The sequence below is a fragment of the Arachis hypogaea genome, chromosome 13, assembly GCF_003086295.3.
Source record: "Arachis hypogaea cultivar Tifrunner chromosome 13, arahy.Tifrunner.gnm2.J5K5, whole genome shotgun sequence".
Taxonomy (NCBI): domain Eukaryota; kingdom Viridiplantae; phylum Streptophyta; class Magnoliopsida; order Fabales; family Fabaceae; genus Arachis; species Arachis hypogaea.
In genome coordinates, this window is record NC_092048.1 from 2818973 (window position 1) to 2842086 (window position 23114).

The 23114-nt window shown below is 30.8% G+C and overlaps 3 protein-coding genes across 4 annotated transcripts; 1 reads left to right on the forward strand and 2 right to left on the reverse strand.

The window, feature by feature from the left end:
- Window positions 1-463: 463 nt before the first annotated feature.
- Window positions 464-3546, reverse strand: LOC112736435 (superoxide dismutase [Cu-Zn], chloroplastic). Its single transcript, XM_025785891.2, has 8 exons — window positions 2725-3546; window positions 2182-2243; window positions 2057-2096; window positions 1850-1945; window positions 1724-1755; window positions 1486-1561; window positions 1126-1179; window positions 464-700 (listed from the first exon to the last, which is right to left on the reverse strand). The coding sequence occupies exons 1-8, from the start codon at window positions 2960-2962 to the stop codon at window positions 675-677; spliced, it is 624 nt and encodes a 207-aa protein (XP_025641676.1). The 5' UTR covers window positions 2963-3546; the 3' UTR covers window positions 464-674.
- A 4516-nt stretch (window positions 3547-8062) lies between these two features.
- Window positions 8063-10967, forward strand: LOC112736436 (E3 ubiquitin-protein ligase RZFP34). The gene is made up of 11 exons (XM_025785892.3): window positions 8063-9035; window positions 9127-9214; window positions 9317-9376; window positions 9466-9498; window positions 9587-9664; window positions 9764-9807; window positions 9920-9960; window positions 10057-10139; window positions 10233-10394; window positions 10487-10528; window positions 10609-10967. The coding sequence occupies exons 1-11, from the start codon at window positions 8947-8949 to the stop codon at window positions 10762-10764; spliced, it is 876 nt and encodes a 291-aa protein (XP_025641677.1). The 5' UTR covers window positions 8063-8946; the 3' UTR covers window positions 10765-10967.
- A 3604-nt stretch (window positions 10968-14571) lies between these two features.
- Window positions 14572-18497, reverse strand: LOC112736437 (protein SOSEKI 3). Of its 2 annotated transcripts, none has more exons than XR_011869289.1 (7): window positions 18070-18488; window positions 17578-17855; window positions 17408-17477; window positions 17016-17131; window positions 16032-16899; window positions 15270-15626; window positions 14572-15173 (listed from the first exon to the last, which is right to left on the reverse strand). XR_011869289.1 is itself a non-coding variant. In XM_025785893.2 (7 exons), exons 2-7 carry the CDS (start codon window positions 17768-17770, stop codon window positions 15104-15106), a joined length of 1608 nt encoding a protein of 535 aa, XP_025641678.1. In that variant the 5' UTR covers window positions 17771-17855; window positions 18070-18497; the 3' UTR covers window positions 14572-15103. The 2 variants fall into 2 exon arrangements, 1 of the variants encoding a protein (XP_025641678.1); XM_025785893.2 differs by having other exon boundaries at window positions 15269-15559; window positions 18070-18497.
- Window positions 18498-23114: the final 4617 nt, after the last annotated feature.

Consider the following 23114-nt stretch of genomic DNA (forward strand, 5'->3'; position numbering starts at 1 on the left):
GTTCAACTGGCAATTACTTCGAAAGACAATGAAGCCCTTGACAAAAAAAAATCCAACCCGATCCCTGACAATTACTTCGAAAGAACAACGAGACCCTTGTGCCAAAAAAAAGTCAATGTTGTTTTTTTTTTACACAAAGGCTAATAATCAGTCCCAAAAAAAATCAGGAGTCGGATTTGGTGTTTTTTTTTTCTTGGAGGCCTCGTTGTCCTTTCGAGGTAATTGTCAGGGACGAGTAGGGTATTCACTCTTATTTTTTTCTTCACTTTCTTAGAACAAGCAAGGCAAGTTCCTGTCTTTATTTAATTATTATATTATGGATACAAAGTCATTTCCAAAAAAGGCCTTACTATGCATGAAAAGCTAGCCTGCTGGTTCTAGAATCTAGAATTCTAGATTGCAAGCGATAGATCAATATGAAGAACCAAACTAGGTTGGTTGACAACCATGCAATAAGAACCACTTCAGAAATCACATTTTTTATTTGGGATTAAACACTTAGAAGCATAATTAATCTCCTGGTGATTGGACAAATATTATATTTCTCCCACATTTTTGTAAGGACAATATGCTCCATACTGAAGAAAGGAAAAGCCATAGAAGGTCTTCATGCTTCAAAGATTGTGGTAACCAATGAAAAGATAAAATGTCTGCTACAAAAACACTCATTGCATTTACAGTGGAGTCAGACCAACTACACCTGCAAACAAGCAAGCACAACACACACATTGTCAGAGAGGAAAAACAAAAAATTTATGATGGAACTCCAAAACCAAGGTTTGGGCAAACGCTATTCAACTATGATTTAAAAATTTCCAAATGAAAACCCAAACATGATGTTAGAGTAATGCAATGGTATTATGTAAAGCCCTGAAGATGACAACCAATATAAACGTTCCAAAAGCATTTCCCACCAAATTACATTTTCAAAGACACAGTAAATTTGATTATAGTTCATACCTATGAAGAAATCACTTTAACATCAATAATAAATTAACGGAAAATAATTCGTATAAGAAATTTGCAGCAAAGAAGTGAATCAAACAACACATAACCATACTGAAATGGATGAATTCATAAATATGAAATGAGCAGAACTCTTTTAATTCATGATTTTATTCATACCACATGCTAATCTTCCACCAGCATTTCCAGTTGTCAAACTAAGTTCATGCCCACCTGCGAAAGTACAAGTACTTGTGCATAAGGATAAAGTAAAAATACTCCAGTTATGATTAACATACTATACTTAGTAATTATATACAAGCCTAAAATGACAGCAAGGGGATATAATATGCCATAAGACAAACAACCAATTCCATTTTCATATCACAGCTCCCCTGTGATAAGTACACATCCATTGCACATTCATATTCTAATAACTTGGCTAAGACAAGTTTTGAGGCTAAGATAATTTCCTCTACAGCAGGGTCAAGTGAAGCGGATATAGAAACATAAATAAGTGTATGAAGAGGAAAAGCTAACCCTTTCCAAGATCATCCTCAAGTTCATGAACCACGAATGCTCTTCCAACAACTGAATTGGGGCCAGTGAGTGGTATCTGCATGTTTTGCAACAAATTACACATTTGACTATGACAGAAACAGAGTTACAGTTCCTCAAAATAAGATTTGGAATTCACAACCATGAAAAAATGGGCAACACTCTGAAAAACTTGTGAGATAACAAATTGCTGTACTGAAATACAAATTATATAAATTACCTGCTTATCGACGATTGTTGCCTCTGCAACACCTGTGTTGCAAAAATGGCAAGTAGTTTATACATAGCAGGTCCAGAAATCATTTGATAGTAGACCAATAAAAAAGTGAAGAGAAACAATTATTACCATCTGCATTAGCAACTATGTTTCCCAGGTCACCCGCATGACGGACTTCATCCTCAGGAGCACCATGTGTCAGGTTATTCGGGTTGAAATGCGCTCCTAAACAAGTCATTCAAGAAGCAAAACCTTTAACTTGGTCAATTGAACCATAGCAAGAAAAATGAAAACCTTGGGCTAAAAAAGTTGAAAACCAAGGCCAAGCTTCATTACCTGTTGAAATACAGCCGTTTGTGGTATCACCATACTCATGCTGCAAGATAAGACATCAAGATTTTGAAAGGGGAAAACAAAAGATACCATTCTCAGTATAATTATCAATTGCAGAGAATACTCACTAGGTGAAATCCATGAAGACCTGGAGTAAGGCCAGTAACACGAACATTAACAGTAGTAGGGCCTACACACCACAATCACACAGATTTAGTTGATTAACAACATACTAAGAAGTAAACTAATCCCATATGATGCAGTAAACACCTGAATTATTGCTATTGGAATTGATGGATATCAATAAGACTTATAGCACGCTTAGCAAATAGCAACACATTATCGCAGAGATACAATAACTTTTCTTTATGAATTCGTGAAATTTTTATTATAACCTGTTGTAAACTTAACATATCAGTCCAAACAAGAACTTAAACTAACACAAAAACCGCTGAACAGAATCTAAGTAGAACTACCCAACACAGAGAAAAAGAATAAATAATTCACCAAAAGAGGAAATTGGGAAGCTTCACAAATTCACAATGCACTACTATATAATTGATGAAGAGTTGAAGACTAAGATAGCTTCACTGGGTTTTAACAATGTAACGAAGTCAATTTTGACCAGAAAGTTGGAAACTTTGAGAGAATGGAAAAGAGGGAAAGCAGACCGTTGTCATCCTGGGTGAGAGTGACGACGCCTTCGACGGGGGAGTTACCCTTGAGGACGGCGACGGCCTTCTTGGTGGCGGCGACGACGGTGAGGTGCTTGGCGGCGGAGGCAGAGAGGGATGCAAATTGGGATTGAGGAGACAAGTTGATGGAGACGCCGGAGAAAGAGGACTTGAGGATTGAGCTTGGGAAGGGAGAGAGAAGGGGTTGTGGCGCCACCACCATGGTTGCTTGCATTGTGGCAGTTGTTGAAAGAGTGAGGTTAAGGTGTTTGTGATAATGCCGCAGAGAGAGTAACTCAGTAAGTGTAAGTGTTAAGAGTGTGCGAGTCAATGGTTGGTGGCTACTTAAAAAATATGATCCACCAATCTGTCACTGCCATTCACTATCATTCACACACTATCCCTTCGGCCCTCTCTAGAAACCTCTCTTGGTTTTTTTGGTCTTGTATATTCACTTGTCCTAACTTTTTTGATAAAAGACCCAAGATTTTGTTAACATTTGTATAAAACTTGATTGATAATGCTCACGTTATTACAAATTTACAACTAAGTTAGATTAGTTAATTGGTGAAGTTATTTGTTTACTTAAATAAATGTTAAAAATTAAAATTGTTTATACAGTAATTTATTGACAATGACAAAATTTTAATACATGAAAAAATTACTCACATTATTACTAATATTTTATAAGAGTTTAATTTTGATATATACAAAATTTTATGAGGAGAGAATTTTTTATTTCTCAAACTCACTAACACTCATAATAATAAGGAGAGAATTTTTGAGACAAACACTAAGTATTTTGATTCATGGAGAGATGAATAACAACATACATACGAAGCCTTTATATAGGTAAACCTTCATAATAAAATAATAATTCTTATAACGATTAAGCACTAGTCGTAATAATTCAAGAAACATATAAAAACTTTGACTAGTCAATTTCTTGTTCAAATTTGCTTCAAATTCTTAATCATCAATCTTGAAGCTTTCAATTCATGATTCTTCATTCTTCTAATATGGAGATGATGAGTGCAACTTGTATTCAATTCCAATTCAATTTGATTTTGAACTTCTTCAATGTTCTAATATGTTGTAGTTGTACTACTTTCTTGAATATTCTTGATTTAATTTTCTAACATTGCCTCCCTTAAATCAAGCTTGTAGAGTTTATCATTCTAAGTATCTTCTTCAACTTGTAACATAACTCGGGCTTCAATGGCTTTGTAAATATATATCTGCAACTTGTTTTCTTCAGTTGGACAGTACTCGATCACAACTTCTTTCTCATTTACCAATTCTCTGATTTTATGAACCCGAATATCAATATGCTTCGATCTTCCATGAAATACTGGATTTTTTCAAAGTGCAATAGCTGACTTGTTATCACAAAATATTGTTGTTGGAGTACTTTGTTTCTCGTTCAATTCCTCAAGAATTCTTCTTAACCAAACTGCTTGCGTTGCACAACTTACTGCTGCTATATATTCTGCTTCTGCTGTAAAGAGTGCTACTATTGGTTGTTTTTTTATGACCATGAAATTGCATTAGAACCAAGATGAAATACAAACCCTGAAGTACTTTTTCTTGTTTCTATATTTTCAGCCCAATCACTATCAGTATAGCCAACAAGATTTATTTCATTAGTATTCTCATAATAAATTCCATCATTTAAAGTACCTTTGATATATCGAAGAATTTTTTTTGCCGCTTGCAAATGGTTAGTACAAGGCTCCTCCATAACTCTGCTAAGCAAACCAACTCCAAATACAATATCTGGTCTAGTCGTAGTCAAGTACCCTAGACTTCCAATCAATCTTTTGTAGTATGTGGGATTTACTGCTCTTCCTTAATTTGAACTTTTTTTCGATTGGAGTAAAAACTGGTTTTGAGTGCTCCATTTGAAATTTCTTCAAAATATCATTTGCATATTTCTTTTAAGAAATGAAAATTCCATCATCTTTTTTAAGAACTTCGATGCCAAGGAAATAAAACATCAAACTCATATCTGTCATTTCAAAGTGCTTTATTATAGCCTCCCTGACTTCTGTAATTATCTTCAAATTGTTGCCAGTAAAGATCAAACCATCAACATAAAGACACACAATCAAGATATCTCTAGGTTCATCGAACTTTATATAAAGAGTATGTTCAAATGGGTATCTTTTGAAACCATTATGAGTAAAATAAGAATCAATCTTTTTGTACCACGCTCTTGGTGCTTGCTTTAGCCCGTACAAAACTTTCTTCAATTTGTAAACTTTATCTTCTTCTCCAAGAACTTCATATCCTGTAGGTTGCTCAACGTACACTTCTTCTTCTAAAGTGTCATTTAGAAATGCTGACTTAACATCTATTTAATGTATTTTCCACTTATTTTGAGCCGATAGTAAAATAATCATATGAATAGTGTCTAATCTAGCAACAGGAGCAAATACTTTAAAGTAGTCGATACCTGATTTTTGTTTGTATAATTTTGCAACTAATCTGGCTTTTCACTTTTATTCATGATTTTAGTAGATGTACAAAAAAAAAATTGTTATGATACCAAATGTAAGTATAATACCCACACTTAATTGGCCCTAGGATCACTCACTCATATAAATGACGCTATCATTTTTTTCATTTCTCAAACTCACTAACACTCATAATAATAAGGAGAGAATTTTTGAAACAAACACTAAGTATTTTGATTTATGGAGACATGGATAACAACATACATATGAAGCCTTTATATAGGCAAACCTTCAAAATAAAATAATAATTCTTATAAGAATTAAGCATAGTTGTAATAATTTAAAAAACATGTAGAAACTTTGACTAGTCAATTCCTTGTTTAATTTTACTTCAAATTCTTAATTATCAATCTTGAAGCTTCCAATATATAATTCTTCATTCTTCTAATATGGAGATGATGAGTGCAACTTGTATTTAATTCCAATTCAATTTGATTTTAAACATTTTCAATGTTCTAATATGTTATAGTTGTACTACTTTCTTGAATATTTTTGATTTAATTTTCTAACCGTTAGAGATAAGAGAGAAAAATTTGATTAAGTTTGATTCAATATTTTAGTTGGTGATTTTTTTTTATAAATTTTATTTTGAGAGTCTTTCTCAACTAAATTTTATTTTACGGTCAAATCTTTTATTATATAAATAATTAGTTGCTAGATTATTTAATGCATTTACAATCATACAATTATATTTATTTTTTTAAATAATTATTTTTTTAATTAATTAAAAAATAATTATTTTTACTCATCTAACCTATTATTTTAACTTAACATGAAACAAATTGAGCAATTGAACTCAATCTATGATCAATATTTTAAAAATAGAGGCTTAATAAACTAAAGTTAATCGTTTATATGTAATATAATATAAAATACAAATTAAAATATATAAAATAACACATGAAATGTACAAAAAATATAAAGCGATTTAGCTACTAATGATAATTTATTTTTAATGTATTGATAATATTTTTTATATTTTAAACTTAATATAAAAAAATATTTAAAACTTTTTGTTTGGGTTGAATAAATGGAAAAAACTGATTACAAGGCCCTTCAAAATATCTAAAACTTTTAATACGTTTTTGAACGAAGTACGAGACCATTATTGGGCCTTCTCGGTTTATATGAACACAACACTATCTCTTTTTCTTCCAACCAGGCTTATCTAAAACAACCAGGCCCATCTTGGCTCATATTTATTTGGATATATAAAGCTACTAGTCTGGATCATAACCAAATAGACAAGACCAATGGTTAAGCCAAAAACTAATGACAAGCCTAATAGTAAAAAATGTTAATAATAAAGACGAAAGAATCCAACTAACTGCGAATGAGTTATAGCTCAAATGACATAGTCTCTTCGTACTCAATTAAGAGGTTGCGGGTTTGAGTCTCTTATCTTTGGTAAAAAAAAAAAAAAATCAACTAACTTCCTAACCAATTAAATGAAATCCTTAGTCTATCGGACTTAACTATCTCGAATTCAATTTTTTTTTAAAATATAAAAATAAACTTGTTTGCTTGAGAGAATAATCCATTTTGTGTGCCTCTATATTATTTAAAGAATTAATTATTGGATTTTTGAATGAATAGATATCCTAGTTTAAAAAAGATGAAAAAATCTCCTTCGCACTGCGAAATAAATAAATAAAGGTGGAAGAATACAGTTATTGATAAATAATAGATAAGATAATAATAATAAACACATTGATGAATACTTTTTTCCCTCCTCACATGTTCGTTCCTCTTTTTGTCAACTTTAATATAGACATACTTATCTACCAATCCTCATTTTTCTAACTTTCTTTTATTCATATTCTAATTTGCTCTAATCTTCTTGCTTATCTTTGTGCACGTGAAGATTTGTTCAGCAATCATTTATTATTCTTAGTTCTAATTAGGCTTCATGTTCCAGCACAATTTTTATTTCCTTCCTATAATTTAGAGGCCGAAATAATAAACATGAAAATAAAGCTGCATATGGATCGGATAATATCCACATATTTGCGATAATTATCCGCGTCCGATTCGAATTTTGTGGATATTATCCAATCCACAAAGTCATCGGATTGGATCAGATTCGATCCGCACTATAGTAGGATCGGATTGCAGATTTGGCAGTGATATCCGCGGATCCGATTCGCAAATTCGCATATCCGCACATCTCATATAAATAGCATAGTTTAAGAAAGTAAATCCTAATGTAATATGAATTTTAGTGTATTATTTTATGAATTTTATGATATCTTGTTTTTAATTTTTTATATTGTACTTTAACTTAGAATAATTAAATTTAAATCTTGTGTTATTATTTTGTTTTTGTTATTCAAGAGAACTTTTATTGATAATATTTTAGAAGTAAATAGGCTTAAACAGGTGAAAAATGAATTTTTTAGATTTTTTTTTTGTAAAAATAGCCAAACAAAATCTTAAAATATATTTTTTTTTAATTATGCGGATATACCCGATATTCGATATTCGATCCTGCCTGAAAAAATACAGATATCGTATCTCATCCAATCTGATAAATACCGTACGAATCGAATAAAATTTTAGACTATATCTAATCCGATCCGATCCGTGTGTAACCCTACACGAGAGTATATAATGTGTTATGGATATAGTACATATTCCTACAATTATTTGGGATAGGGATGGGATAGGTCTCAACTGCAACTTTTGCAACCACTCAAAATCCGCCACGTTTTCCTTTTACCTCTAAAGTCTAAACTCTCCAATATTGATTGCAATTATTGAATTAATTTAATTAATATTTTATTATTTTATGTACCAATACAAGGAGCAAGCCGCAAACCGAAAACAGAAAACCGTGTTGGTGCCTTACTTTCACAATGCTTATCTCTTCACTCCATTGATTATTTAACACACAACATGTTGCCATGATTGATGGGTGAATTATTAGATAAGTTCAATAATTGTTCAAATTAATTAGTCAATAAAAAAAATAATGTTATTGTTAACGAATTATAATTCAAATGATATAATTTTTTTATATTTATTTAAAAAATCATAAATTTAAATCTCTCTATTTTCGATAAAAATAATGTGCATATAATTAAAGCAGAAAATATCAACATGGAAAAGACTTTTTCTTTACTCTTCTCCTTAGAATTTTTTAAGTCCCACATTTGTCAACATGTACACGTGGACACGCCACCTTCTTAGATATTTTATCCCTTTTTTTAGAATATATTATTTTAGTTATATAATCTCCTAAAATATTCATATTAAGATTTAAATATTGTTAATTTTCAAAATTACAAATTATTAAAACATTCAAAATTTTATCTTTTCTGTGTTTGCTATCATTAAAAATTCATTATTAGGAAAATATAATTTTTATATATGGTAGTAATAATAATTTATTGTAGTCCACTTGGTTCTGATTTATGGTAGATATTTTGTTTGTCACAAGTTGCATTATTGGTGTTGTTTTTTCTTATCCTATGTCACCAATTACCAATAATTTAATTACGTGTAGCCAAGTCAGATTTGGATTAAGTTGATGCACAAAACAACACAACAGAGAGTCATGGGTTGTCTTTATTAACTAATATTCTAAATTTTAGTCATATAATATAATTTATATAAATATATTTATTAAATGTCACACACACACACTCTCTCTCTCTCTCATCATTAATATTATACCTTCTAAATCATCATCATAGTAATAGTAATGGAAACCAAGGCTGAAGTTGTTTTTTCTTCTGCTGAATCCAGCTCCAAACACGTTTCTCCAATGGAACTTGGAATTGAGAATTTTGGGTATGTATTAACCTTTTTCATTTTTATCAAGTTCACATTTTTATTTATTTTATTTGATGATTCTGATGTTGTCGAGTTTTTACATTTTCAGGTGCAAACATTACAGAAGGAGATGCAAGATTAGAGCACCATGTTGTGATGAGGTTTTTGATTGTAGGCATTGCCACAACGATGCTAAGGTGTGTTGAAATTCTTTTAATTCATCATCTTTTGTTCTCTTTGTTGTTGCAGAAAATGTTACTTATTGTTTTGTTTCTGTTTTTGTTTGTTGTTTTTGACAGAACTCTGAGGAGATTAATGTTAAGGATCGTCATGATATCCCACGCCATGAAATTAACAAGGTTTGCATTCAATTTCATTAGAAGTCTCTTCTGTTAATCAGAGATGGTTATTATAACATGTTAATGATGATTATTTGGTTACTTTTCAGGTCATTTGTTCTGTGTGTGATACAGAACAAGATGTAAGTCCATAAGATCTTAACTTTGCAATCTATATGTATATGGTTGAAGTTATTATTCAGATTGGTGATTTTTTGTAATGGTTTTCAGGTTCAACAGTACTGCATAAACTGTGGGGTATGCATGGGAAAGTATTTTTGTGGCACTTGCAAATTCTTTGATGATGATGTAAGTCCTCTAATCCTACTTTGATAGATTCATTGATTGAACTACTTTTTCTTATTTAATTTGTGCTTTTTGTGCTAAAATTTTGTTGTCTTTGATCAGGTTTCAAAGAACCAGTACCACTGTGATGATTGTGGCATCTGCAGGTAAATTTAATTTCTTCATTCAGTTTTTGCTACTTTGTTATTGTTTAATTAATTAATTAATTAATTATGTCCACAAAGCTAAACAGAGTTTGATCAATAATCTCTCTTACAGAACTGGAGGAAAGGATAACTTTTTCCATTGCAAGAAATGTGGTGAGTTTCATTCATTGTTCCTTACTTTTTTCTGCTTTCTCTGCATAGTTATATCTTTTTTCTTGATCATTGTAAATTAATCATTATATGTTTTAGGGTGCTGCTACTCTAAAATAATGGAAGCTGGTCATCGCTGTGTGGAAAGAGCAATGCATCACAATTGTCCTGTTTGCTTTGAGGTATAAACTATAAAGACTATTCTTTTATTATGGTAAAATGTTTTGGGAAGAACCCCATGATTTCATTTTGTTTGGTTTTTGTTTAATTTTCAGTATCTGTTTGAGACATTAAGGGATATTACTGTGTTGCCTTGTGGGCATACCATACATTTGGAGTGTGTCAAAGAGATGGAAAGACATCATAGGTACTCTTGTCCGGTTTGCTCCAAATCCATTTGTGACATGTCAAGTTTATGGAAGAAGCTTGATCAAGTGGTATGTGTATCACAATTTTCTCCTTAATTTAGGCACATCAAATATATTAGGTTTCTTCATAGAAGGATGACATTCAAACATTTTTTTATCAGATTGCTTCAACTCCAATGCCAGAAACCTACAAAAACAAGATGGTAAGTAACAATCAATTTTTATTAACATAACATTATTTGATCAAAGGATTTGAATATTGATCTATTAATCAAAATATCAGGTGTGGATTCTGTGTAATGATTGTGGAGTGAATTCTCAAGTGCAATTCCATGTTGTGGCACATAAATGCCTAAGTTGCAACTCTTATAACACAAGGCAGATACAGGGGAACCCTGCTACCTCATGTTCTTCAAGAGTCACTGAGATGGTTAGGTGAGTGTTATTGGACCTTGCCGGAGCACTCGGCTTGATCGGATCGGACCAGACCAGACCAAACCGGACCACTTTATTGGTTATCATTTGGTAGAATTCTTTTGCTCATGTTATAGAGGAAGGCACAAGGCTTGTTCAAGCTCCAAATTTTGTACTTGGAATTTTATATCTTATGGTGCAATGTTAGTGTTTTAACTTTCTTTCTTATATGAATCTTTGCTGAATGATTTTATCCTAGTTGCTATTGACATGGAAAATTGTGGCATAGCTTCACAATTTCCATCATAAGTGGAGTTGCAACAGAAAAATGTTTAGAGTAGATACAAAAATTAAAAGAAATTAGAACACAACTAAGGGTTGCTAATATAGTCAGGTCTTATAATGGGTTGGTTTGAATAATTTGATAAAATATACAAGTTGGGTCAACAACAAAAATAGGTCAAAATAAAAGGAGAAGTGGATTTTGACCTAACTTAATTTGACACTCAATGAGCAAATTTGATTTATACTTGTAATTATTAATATGTATTATTAAAGATTAATATTTAAAACCAATCATATATAACATTTATTGTGAAAACAATTGAATCTCTCACAAAATTCAAATACAAATAAGTTTTCAATTATCTTTTTTTTTTCTGTAAATTCAATTGTCTTGGGGAAATGTTTTTGTGAGTAAAAAAATTATGGATTTATTTATGATTTTCTCTTAAAATATATAATAGCCCTCTTTTTTTTTGGTGGTTCTAATAGCCCGTGTATTATTCCCTATTTTTTATTTTGGGCTTGTTTATGTTTGCTGCTGATCTCACATTATACAAATCTGGGCCGATTCAACCTAAATTGAGAATAGCAGAGAGAATAACTTTAATGAATATTCTTTTTTCGTTCATAAGTGTCTTTCATGAATCATGAGTAATGTAAACAAAGGGTAGAGGTATGACCGTTATTATATGAGGTCTACCCAATGCTAGATGCAAAGGCGCATAATAGATCGATATTTCCTCCGGATGAACCATAGAGCTAAGAGAAACCATGAACCAGAATAGAAGAGCTTGTCCCACCCATTAGACCGTACATCTTTCTTGGTATATCCAGAAAGTAGATAGGAGCATAGACTGAAACATTCATTCTGGAGCTACAAAGATAGTTATTAAATCGTTAGCGCCGCATATCCGTTTCTTTATAACAATTCCTGTTAAACCCATTTCACGCATTCATTAGGGTATGAGGAGTGAGGTTCAGTTTGGGTAAACAACTTAAAATTATTGTGTGTTTGGATTTTTAGTTATAAAAGTACTTATTTTAAAGTTGTAGCGTTTCCATAAATAACTCAAAAAATACAAAATTTTTTTCACAAAAAATAGATATTAAAACAACGATGATAACAAATACTTTTCAATATTGAATGTTGATTTTCTATAACCTAATCACTAAGATTATAATTGTTTAGGCAATTAATTCTTTATTTAATCTCTTATTAGTTCCATTTTTTAGATAAAAACTGGTTCTTCTACTTTATCTTCACCCATAAAGGTGTTCTTGTATGTGGTAAATAATAATAAAATTTTAATTCACAATAGTCTTGATGGCAATGCCAAAGAAATTATTGTGTAGTTAGTGTTTGTTGTTTTATTGTGTATGATATGGTAGATAAAAATAAAAAATAAATGTGAAATGTGTGTCAATGTATATTTTGTTACTGTTTTTTATTTTTTTTACTTCTATTAGAATTTCCTCCAATATATGCAATAGGTGGTTCAGATGGAACATTGTTTTAAAATAGTGGTGGAGGATCAATATTTTCAGCAGATAAATCATTACGTAAAAATGATGGTAAAAGGCCAATACTTCTAGCAGATGGAATCTTGGGTGAAAATAGTGGTGGGGCAGTATTTCCATTATTTTTTTACAGAGTCAAGAATGAAAGTATATTTTTTTTTGTTTTGAAGTCATTTGTTTTACGGAAATGATAGAATGACTTATCGAGGAGGAGAAGTCATATATTTCTACTTTTTCAAAAAGTTATGAATTAATTTGTCGAGAAGTTATAAATTATTTTTAAAATAGTGTCAAACACGCATACCATAACTTTTTCATAATTTAAAAGTCAGAAAAAACAACTTCTACTTCCCCAACAGGCTCTATGTTCAACATTTTTAGCTTCTTCCATTGGAGTTGCAGAAGGCACAATTATTGGAGTCACATGGATCCAAATTGAAAAAGGTTGTTAACACTATTTGGGTGAATGGACCTTTCTAGCACTTGGAGTGTTATCCATTTACAATCATTGGCCATTCCAACATTCTTTTATTTTTCATTTTATTGAAATATACACAAAGAAGATTAAAATGTACAATAACAATGGCAATAATCAATTTGAGTTAGTTGAGTAATCAATTTATTTGTCCGCTTAAGTAAGTATCAAAATTTTGAATCCTGCTTATGCATGTAGCAAGCTAATGGTCATATAGGTTTTAATCTTCTCTTATTTCTTATTAATCACCTTCAAAACCGAAAATAAAATAGGTAAAATATACAAAAGTAGTACATATAGGTTTGTCTGATAAATATAGCCAGAAAGACCAAACAAAGTGGGAGATTTGAGTGAGAAGATACAAGATACAAGTGCTATATATGTGACCTAGTTTTTCTTTTAGCTTAGAGTAAAACCCAAGATTCTATAATTGAATAAGGAATGGATAGTAGTGTGGATGATGAGCTCAAGGGACCAAAGGCATGAAAGGGATTATAAAGCTTTCGCACATTACCCCACTTTTCCCCTCTTGTTTGCTGCAAAAGACACATAAATGGGACCCATTCTATGGATTATAGAAACCACTCTTCGTTAAGTGTCCTATTTTCCTGCCTCAAGCTACTGAATAAATAAATTAGTTTTACATTAAAAAAAATTAGTTTTGATGCACAATATAAATCAATTTTATTATGTATTTAATTATATAATATCACTAATTACTTCATAGATACGAAGATGATTATTCAAAAAATAGATATAATTAAATACTATTAATACACTAAAATTAAATTCTTTGTGTTAATTTAATTACTCAATCATTTCATTGAGAGAAAAATACTAGTAAGTCATATAACAAAATCCAATAAGAGTCAACAAATATAAGACTGCATTTTAAGGAACTTTGTTGCAAAGGTCATAGTGGTTCATAATCTAACAAAAGAAAAGAATCAATAAGAAATGAATATAAAAACCCAACAAAGTTAAAATGTCAAATTAGACCATACATGTTTGCATAACATTGACTAAGATGTTTTGTTCTTGAGGTTAATGTTTTCCTTCAGAAAGAAATTTGTTATTTGATACATAAGAATTGCAAGTTTGAATTGCACACTGTCGGTGACTAATTCTATAACCAACAATGATCATGTCTTCAATTTCAAACCAAAAAGAACCATGCAAACATCATCATTGTCAATGACTTAAAAGGTAGAGATGCCTCTAGGCTATAGAACCATTTAAATGTCAAATTTTCAAATTAACCATTTTGATTTACATAAAGTTAAATCCAAACATTTTAAATGTTTGACCGGAAAGCTCACTCTTAATGCTAAAAAGGGTCCATAAAATTAGCTTTTAGTCACCTTTTTAGCTTTGAGATTTAAATCTAATCATCCAACTTAAACGTTAGTTTGAAGCTCTAAAAAGTTAAAACACAAACGAATCCAATGTCAGATTCAAAACTCACATGCATGGCATTTGACATCACATCACATCAGAACCAATGCCAAGATATGAGTTTGGAAAATGACTCAAACACTATCTTTTTCCCACATCTTTTGCTGCAAGCCATGAAATAGCAACCAATGATTTGAAGCTGAACAAAAAGGGTGAAAAGGTTGTGATACATTTGTGTATGTAGTTACAACAGAATGTGCAATCACTTCATTTCTGAATGCTATAGTCACTCTAACCAGCACAACACATACTTAACAGAGAGAATGGACCACAGGGACCACACCATTTGCAATGATCTCACAATCCCCATCAAAAAGTACTTACATGATCCGAACCATATTTTTAGAACACATTTAATACATACTCTTGAAACATTCATAACCACTCATTCTTTGATTTTACACAAGATTTAATCATTATAAATAAAAACCACTATGAATGTTCATGAAATACGTATTAAATGTCATTTAAGAGCATGCAAGTATTTCTCTGGTTTCTTCGCTTTGTAGGCTTATGAAAATGTCATGCAGGCCTAGCAAGATACACTCAATCATGTGGAATTCAAACTAAAGCCAAAAACCAGTAGTTTTCGGCTTTAAGATGGCCGTGGAACCACCCTAAACTTGAATTTCTAAGAGCTGCTAGATGGTGTGTCAGAGTATGGCAAAGATTGGATTATAACCCGAGCTCCTGAAGCAAGCCTGTTGAGTTAAAATCAAACCAATCAATCTATATTCTTTGGAAAAATAGTGAAGTAATGAAGTATTAATAGAAACAAGTTAGTATCAACACTTAACTTTCTTCAATTTTGATCATCTCATCTTCTCTAAATGAATCTATCTTATAAGATTGCTTTTTCCCTGGTAGAGGTTCAGTGATTCTTTTGCTGCTACCATTTGATCTTACTGAGGATTTGCATGAGCTGTCAATTCTATCAGACGAGCTTCTCGATTCGTCAGAAATGGGGGATTTCATGTATTCGCTTCGCAATTGCTTGGTCAACGAAGTAATTGATCGTGGAATGCATTTTGAATGTCCTGAGGATGGTTCCTCCTTGTCTTCTTCTTGTTTTGCTTCTTTATATATCCTGCACATTTGTGTACTGGTTTTGTTACAGATGAAACATTGGCCACGATGTGATGACTACCGTGTTCCTATCAGATGCCAATCAAAAACAATTACAAAACTCTAAAAGTTGAAAATATCTTAGCACTTAGCAGTTAAGCTCATGAAATTCTATGGAATTCTGTTATTATTTTAAGACCAATTAACAGAAGATATGTCAACAATAAGGCATGGATTTTTGTATGTCAACAATGAAATACTTAATACATGTGTGTAATAGAGAGAGAGAGAATTTTTAACTGAGTCTTGGACAAAAAAATATCAGCAAGAAACTCAAGCATTATCCACTTTGGACTACTACACAACTAGTTTTCAGTTCAATCTACTGAATCTAGCATCATTCGCAACTAGAAATATAAACAATGATTACAATTCATAAGCCAGTTCCTCCAGTTTGTGTCAGTTAAGAAAACGGTGTTGAAAGCATAACATACTTCTCATCATTATAGGAAGAAGAGCGTTTCAGAGCATTATCCCCATCTCCTTCCTTCAGTTTAGTCTCCACTAAACTCCCACTAAAATATTCTTTATCTTCCAATCTAAGGCTCATGAGCTTTGGATTCTCTGCCAAGCAATCAAACTCTCCCAACATAAATGAAGTTGAGAACAATGGAGACGGGAATTTTGAATTGGAAAACCTAGGCTTGTATGAAGGAATGAGGTCAAAACTGTGGTTCTTCACCGATATTGAGCCGCATGAGATCAGTTGCATGAGCAAATGTGAAGCTTTCAACCTTGTGTTGGTAGGCATCCGAATGCTATCTTCTTCCACAATCCTAAAGCTGTTCCTCTTACTAGCATCAGCTCTAATAAGAGATTCCAAAGTAGTTTCAGGCTTCCCCACAAAAGATGAAGGACTTGAAGTCGAGGGAGGCGGTGAAATGGTATCTCTACAGATTTCAGGATTGTCCTTCGCATGTGGAACTCGACAAATTTCATGGCATTCAGATACCAATGATCTATCCTCTGTTGATACACCCCTTGTACAAGTTTTATGTGTTTTCCGTCTGCTGACACGTTCTTCTGTCTGAGTCGAAGCGTCTGCCAGTCCATCAGTCTTATAGATTTTGTACTCTGTCAAGGCCAAGCTTAGAGAGTCACTCTTTTCATCTCTAGACTCCGGAGATACATCCGATGAACCAGAGTGTGGTCCTTGGGAAAGCTCATCTTCTTGGGAGTTCTTTATCTCTTTCCCATTCATGCTATCAGAAGAGGAAGCTTCATCATGGCTCCTAGAAGAAGGTGGCCCTGGCAACAGCTTCATGCTTTGCATTTTGACATTGTTAATGGGACTGTAACGATCTGTAAAGTGTAAAGCCAAATTCACAACAATTGAGATCCTGAATAATCGATTCACTCGGATCTTAGCAAATGATCACCTATTGAACATAAGTACAATAGATATCTCTCTCCTTTACCTGAATTGGTTTCATCGAAGAGTTCAGAGCCTTTGAGGACATACTCATTCCCATGGGCAGGTAGAATTAGATCATCTTCAAAGAGATCATGCCACACAAATCCATTCTTGTAGCTTCTGAGTTACCAAAAGAAAAGAACAAACATCAAAACAAAATTCAAGCTTAGAATTCTTCATTGTTTCCTCTATAATTGCAATCTTTAAGCTGAATCAACTTTTCTAAAATCCAAAATGGAAACAACAACATAAAAATTGGACCATTCCCCAATAGAGGGATTACTACATGAATGGTTTTATATAAAACAAGTCTTACAATAATGTCATTTAAAATATCCAGCTAGAAGGTGAAAAATGAAATACAAATTGAACAATAATGTGTGACAAGTCACTCACCTCTTGCAAGACCATGAATACAAGGAAGCCATTCCCCTACCTCTCAAAGCATTTAGTCTATCAATCACATCTGCACACAGAAACAAATCCCTTCAAATTTCAAAACCACAAGCCATAAAACATCCCCAATACAACACAAAAAGTTTTGGTTCTTGAATTCCTTTATCTACCTCTCAAGTATAGCCCCTCAGGGGAAGACACTGGAACCTCCATGAAATGAGGGTGTTCTAGCTGCCTGTTCCTACTGAGATAGTAAATCACAGGAACCTTCCTATTCTGATGGTACTTTGGGGATTTCTCAGTCCACACTTTTGCCCTCTCAGGACTCACTTGCCTTTGGTACTTCTTCATCCTCCCTTCCATATTCTCTCACATGCACCACCACCACCACCACCAAGCTAAAAGTTCAACCTTTATCCACAACTTGAAGCTAGTAATACTCAAAACCCTACAAAAATGAACCCCATTATCTTCGTTAGCCTCATTCTGCAACAAAATGATACTGGGCACGCAGAATAGCTTTCAAAATAAAACATCCACCGAGTGTCTGTGTGTTTGAAATCAGATCTAACTAGCCAGTAATACAAAATATGAGTGAGTAAGTTTTTCAAAGCTGGAATCTTTTGACTATTTAAATTCAAAAAAGCAAAAGAAAGAGTTACCTTGATAGATAAAAACGGTGGAAGAATTTAATTGATGTACGGAGAAGAATACTAATTGCTAAGTGTTTTTTGTTTTGTTTTGTTCGGTTGTGGGAAGGACGGTGGCGCTAAGACGAAGAAAGAGAAAAAGTGGGAAGTTGCCAAAGTTTTCAAATTGATGGAAATTGAAGAAGAATTTGAAGGTGGCACACAGTGAGTGAAGTTTTGGAACTTGCAACAGAGAAAAGGACTGAAGAAGAAGCAGAAGAAGAAGAAAGTTGGATTTTGATTTGGTTTGGACTTTTTATTTTGTGAAAATTTTGGCTCATTTGATGGATTCTTATAGTGAAGAGTGATGATTGATGAGTGTGCTTGACTTCACTTGTGAGTTGTGACTCTTCTCACTCTTTTTCCAAATGCAAATGTTTGTGTCTGCTGCTGCCTCTTCTGTCTGGTTTTCCTGTTTTTCTACCTTTTCTTCTGTTTTTACCCTTTTTCTTTTCTTTTTTTAAACCCAACTACCATTACCATGATTTCCCTTCAAATCATGCAAGGTAACATTCAAAGATTTTGTGTTGACTTTCACTAATTCTTTTTGCCCATTTAATTTATTTATCTAAAATTGAAGTCATAATTTATTCATTGTAGTTATTAGGTTTAATTACTCTGTTAGTTCCTATAATCTTGTAAAATTTTCAATTAGGTCTCTATTTTTTTTTTTCTTTTAATTGAGTCCTTGCACCAAAAGTTTTTTTTAATTGGGTCCCTACACTTTTTTTTCTTTTATTTAGGTCCCTGTACCAATTTTTTTTTTAGTTGGGTCCCTATAAAATTAAGTCAATTACTACTAAGAGAACTTAATTGAAAAAAAAAATGATGTAGGGACCCAATTAAAAAGAAAAAAAATATATAGACCTAATTAAAAATTTCACGAAACTATAGGGACCAACAGAATAATTAAACCTAGTTATTACTACATTATGGATTGGATTTTAATATTAAATCACAAAAAATACAAATTTAATAATTATTAAATTAAAATAGTAGTCACCAAAAAAAAATTAAAATAGTAAAATTCATACATGATATAAATTAATAATAGTTAAACTCTTTTTTTTATTTGACCATTTTTTACTTTAGATAATTTGTTTTTATATTATTATTAAAAATTTAAAATGATTATATATCTAAAATTTTAAAGTGTTTATTTTTTTAGACTTTATATCTCGTTGTCTATAAAAGTTTTTTTTTTTAATGTTCGTAAAGTAACTCTACTTATTTATGTAATGTATTATAAGGTCATTTTTCACAAGTTAACAAACTATCTTTTTATATTGGATTTTTCAGAAAGACAAAAATCTAAAGTGGTTCTTTAATTTGTCTTGGTATTAAAAGAATATGAATGATATTTTATTATGAAGAATAATTATAGTAACCATTAACTATTTGTTTTATATTTTATGATTTATTATTCACAAAGATAAAAATATATGAATTATCCCGAATATAATATTTAGCTAACACTTGTTAAAGTAGCTTTACTCATGAAATATTAATAATGATTTCGGTAGTAAGTGTTTAGAAGGTGAGAAGCAAAATCATTAGGAAGCATGATACAGTTATGCTTATATTTATATTTATAAGTCATTATAGCAAATAAAAAATTATTAGAATAACATGAAATAGTTATCCTAGCTGCCATAGTGCCATGCCCTCTTCTTCTGATGAAGGAGAATTTTATTTTGTTGTTTTATTTTATAACAAATGGGAAGTGGAATTTTATATTATATATATGAAATGGAATAGAGATCTGAGGGGCCTTCAAGGAGACCAATTCAAACTAGCATTTAGGAATCCAAGGGATTGGAAATTTTAATAAATCAAATAATTAAGTACTATTATTTGTTTGCCTTTTAGTTTCCATTGCTTTACATGATCAAAGTGGAATCTATATATCATTCAAAAGAATATCACGCTAACAAGATAGAAAGGAGAAAAAAAAAAGGTAATAATGGAATAAGGTAGGATGTTGATGCTCGGATAAAATCGGGTTTATTTTAATTTAAATTCGACCATAAATATATATTGGATCTATTTTTTAAGCTATAATCCGACTCTAAACTTGATAAAATTTAAATATTTTTAGGCCACAACTATACCGGATCTAAATCGGGTGAATACTGAATCTTTAAAGTTTTAACAATCATTTATAAAGAAACTTATTTATGATGCACTTATTTATAAAAAAAAAAATTTGTTACCAAAAAATTAATATCTATATTTGAACTTGAATTTGTCTATAAATTCTAATTTGATACTTTTTTGATTTATTTTCTAATTCAACAAATGTGATTAAAAATAAAACAATAAACTTACAATTAATATAACATAATATTGAAATTAACTTAAAACATATATCTCTTTTTTAGTTTTCTTAGGGTGCACATAGGTCGGGTAAAGCCAGATTCGTCTTAACACGGACCCGATCCGAAATAATTATCGGGTCTATTTTTAAAACCGTTACTCGACTCTAAACTCAATAAAATCACACCAAATTAGCCTCTAAAATATTTTGGGTAAAGTCGGATCTTCGAACTGAACTCAGCCATAAACACCCGTGTAATAAGGTTCTCTTCCCCTCTATATTTTAAGTTCAATGAAAAACAATATAGTTACGCGAAGTAACACATTGACCAAAAAAAAAAGAACTTATAAGATTTGACTAATAACATAGTTAGTGTGTAAAAAATCATAAAATTTTGGAAAAAATTTAAATATATCGGTACATTAGTGTTTCATTTATTTTTATTGTTAATTTTAATTATATATATTTTTTATAATTAAGATCAACAATTAAACACTGATATACAGTACACTTCAAAAATTTTCTAAAGTTTTTCCATCCAAAAACTTGTCAATAAATTTTGCATGCCATTGTGCAACTTCAAGTTTGCTAATATGGACCACTTTTCTGCTTAGGTTATGCTTAGGTTATGACTTATGTTTAAGATTCTCAAAATCAAATTGATAGAGCCATGAATTTAAAAATTTAAAAGTTAAACTAATATTCAATCAAAATTAAATCGAATATGATAAAATAATATATTTATAAATATTTTTGTTTGTATTTTATTAATTTAAATCAGTTAATCGCTAAAAAATTAAACTAATTTAATCGATTAACCAATGTTAGTATTTTAAAATTTAAAAAATTATTTTATTAAATATAATTATTGTTACTTGTATATATTAAAAAATATTTTTAATTTAATTTACTGAATGTAAGTATAACTGTTATAATATTTAAAAAATATTTTTAATTTAAAATATCAAAATTTTAGTAAACCAAGCCAACGTGTAGTGGTACTAATATCATGGAGAGTCCATTTGAATTTGTTGAACAACCTTTTGTTTCACATACATTATATATATCTGCATGATTAATCATACACTACATGCATGGTATATAAAATTGTACTAATCAGTTTTAGACTTTTAGGAGCAAATTAAGTAGTTGTGCGCGCTTAATTATTATATATGGAGCGTTATATAAGGACAAATTTAAATTCTTGGTCTTTTTTAATTTTACTTTTATATTTGAGGGGCCTTCAAGAAGAAGATATAGATGATAGAGAAGCATTAAAATGCACTCCAAATTAGAGATTCAACCAGCTTTATTTACACATTTAAATTCAGTTAATAATCACCATCACTAACTGACTAACACATGAAGCTCCATTTAATTTGTTTATAATTTTTGCATATTTAAGGCATATGTATATGTTAAAAAACAATTATTCATATAAAATACATATTAAAAATATAAAAAATACACTTAAATATACATTGAGATATGATAATGAATTTAATTTAATTTAATTTAATAACTGATTTTTGTTATACATATATTTTTTTTTTAAAAAAAATTAACTAGTAGTACTTACATATTCATTCATTTTCCTTGATTAACTCATCAATCTACCTTTGTCCCCATATTAATAACCAACTGCATACCTGTCTACTAAAACCTTTAATTTATTTTATATATGTTTTATATCTTCCCTTTACTAACTACCAAGTTAAAAAAAAAAGTGTTAAAATACTCATGCAATTCTATGTTGATGTAGACTATACAATATACACAACTATACCATTTATATCTTTGTAACTGTGAATAGTTTGTTCATGTGAACGAACTTGAAGAGCATGTGTATATATATTTAATAATTATATATATACACCAAATATATTTACAATAGTTAACAATAGTATTTTCTCTTAATTAAGTAATTCACATTCAAGTCTTAACAATAATAATCTACTAATTAAACTTCCATGAAATGGGCATCATTTAAACTGACGTTAGATTAATTAAAAGGAAAGGTATTTGATTTTATTGAATATTAATAATGAACTTAAGGACAAAATGAAGCAAATAAATGAAATGTGAAGAAATGATGAGACATGAAGGTGCCAATGACACATGACACAAAATAGTAGTGGAACCAAACAAAGAGTATGTATCCCATGTCCTTGATTGAACCTCATCATCAAGTTAACAAAGACATCAAGGGCTTGTCTGATATGGCCTTTTTTCCTTTTAGAAGGAAACACATTCATGAGTCTATAAATATACATATAAGAAAGACTAATAATGTACTGTTTTTTTAATACACCGCTCAAATATTAATATCTCCATGATTGCATTTGCATATAGGTTCATGTATGTCTTTGAGTTGAAGCCTTCAGAGATAGCATCAACTTTAGTTTCAAGTTCACCCACTTGAAAAGTTTGTGGTTGTAATTATGTATATACACACACTCTTGTAAACCATTACAAAGTTAACAATGCGAGATTACTACACAAGTCATGTGACTAATGGCACAATATTATTGCAGCCTTGTTTAATTAACCTAATAAGAGAAAGCAAATATATATATAATTATATATATTATTTCAGAATGACGATTTAAATAGTTTTTAATTTTAGGTATTACAACATCACAATAGTCAGTTAGTCACACATATTATATACTTACATACCCAAACTAAAAGTTTTTATCTG

Bases quoted from the DNA above. Each gene is read 5' to 3' on its own strand.
- LOC112736435 (XM_025785891.2), bottom strand. From the start codon at position 2,962: ATGCAAGCAACCATGGTGGTGGCGCCACAACCCCTTCTCTCTCCCTTC. The intron at 1,946-2,056 runs GTAATGAAGCTT...TGACTTGTTTAG, and splicing joins AAACGGCTGTATTTCAACAG to GAGCGCATTTCAACCCGAAT. The intron at 701-1,125 runs GTATGAATAAAA...GCTTGTTTGCAG, and splicing joins TGGTGGAAGATTAGCATGTG to GTGTAGTTGGTCTGACTCCA.
- LOC112736436 (XM_025785892.3), top strand. From the start codon at position 8,947: ATGGAAACCAAGGCTGAAGTTGTTTTTTCTTCTGCTGAATCCAGCTCC. The intron at 9,665-9,763 runs GTAAGTCCTCTA...GTCTTTGATCAG, and splicing joins GCAAATTCTTTGATGATGAT to GTTTCAAAGAACCAGTACCA. The intron at 10,529-10,608 runs GTAAGTAACAAT...TCAAAATATCAG, and splicing joins AAACCTACAAAAACAAGATG to GTGTGGATTCTGTGTAATGA.
- LOC112736437 (XM_025785893.2), bottom strand. From the start codon at position 17,770: ATGGAAGGGAGGATGAAGAAGTACCAAAGGCAAGTGAGTCCTGAGAGG. The intron at 16,900-17,015 runs GTAAAGGAGAGA...TACACTTTACAG, and splicing joins CTTCGATGAAACCAATTCAG to ATCGTTACAGTCCCATTAAC. The intron at 15,560-16,031 runs GTATGTTATGCT...ACAAATGTGCAG, and splicing joins TCTTCCTATAATGATGAGAA to GATATATAAAGAAGCAAAAC.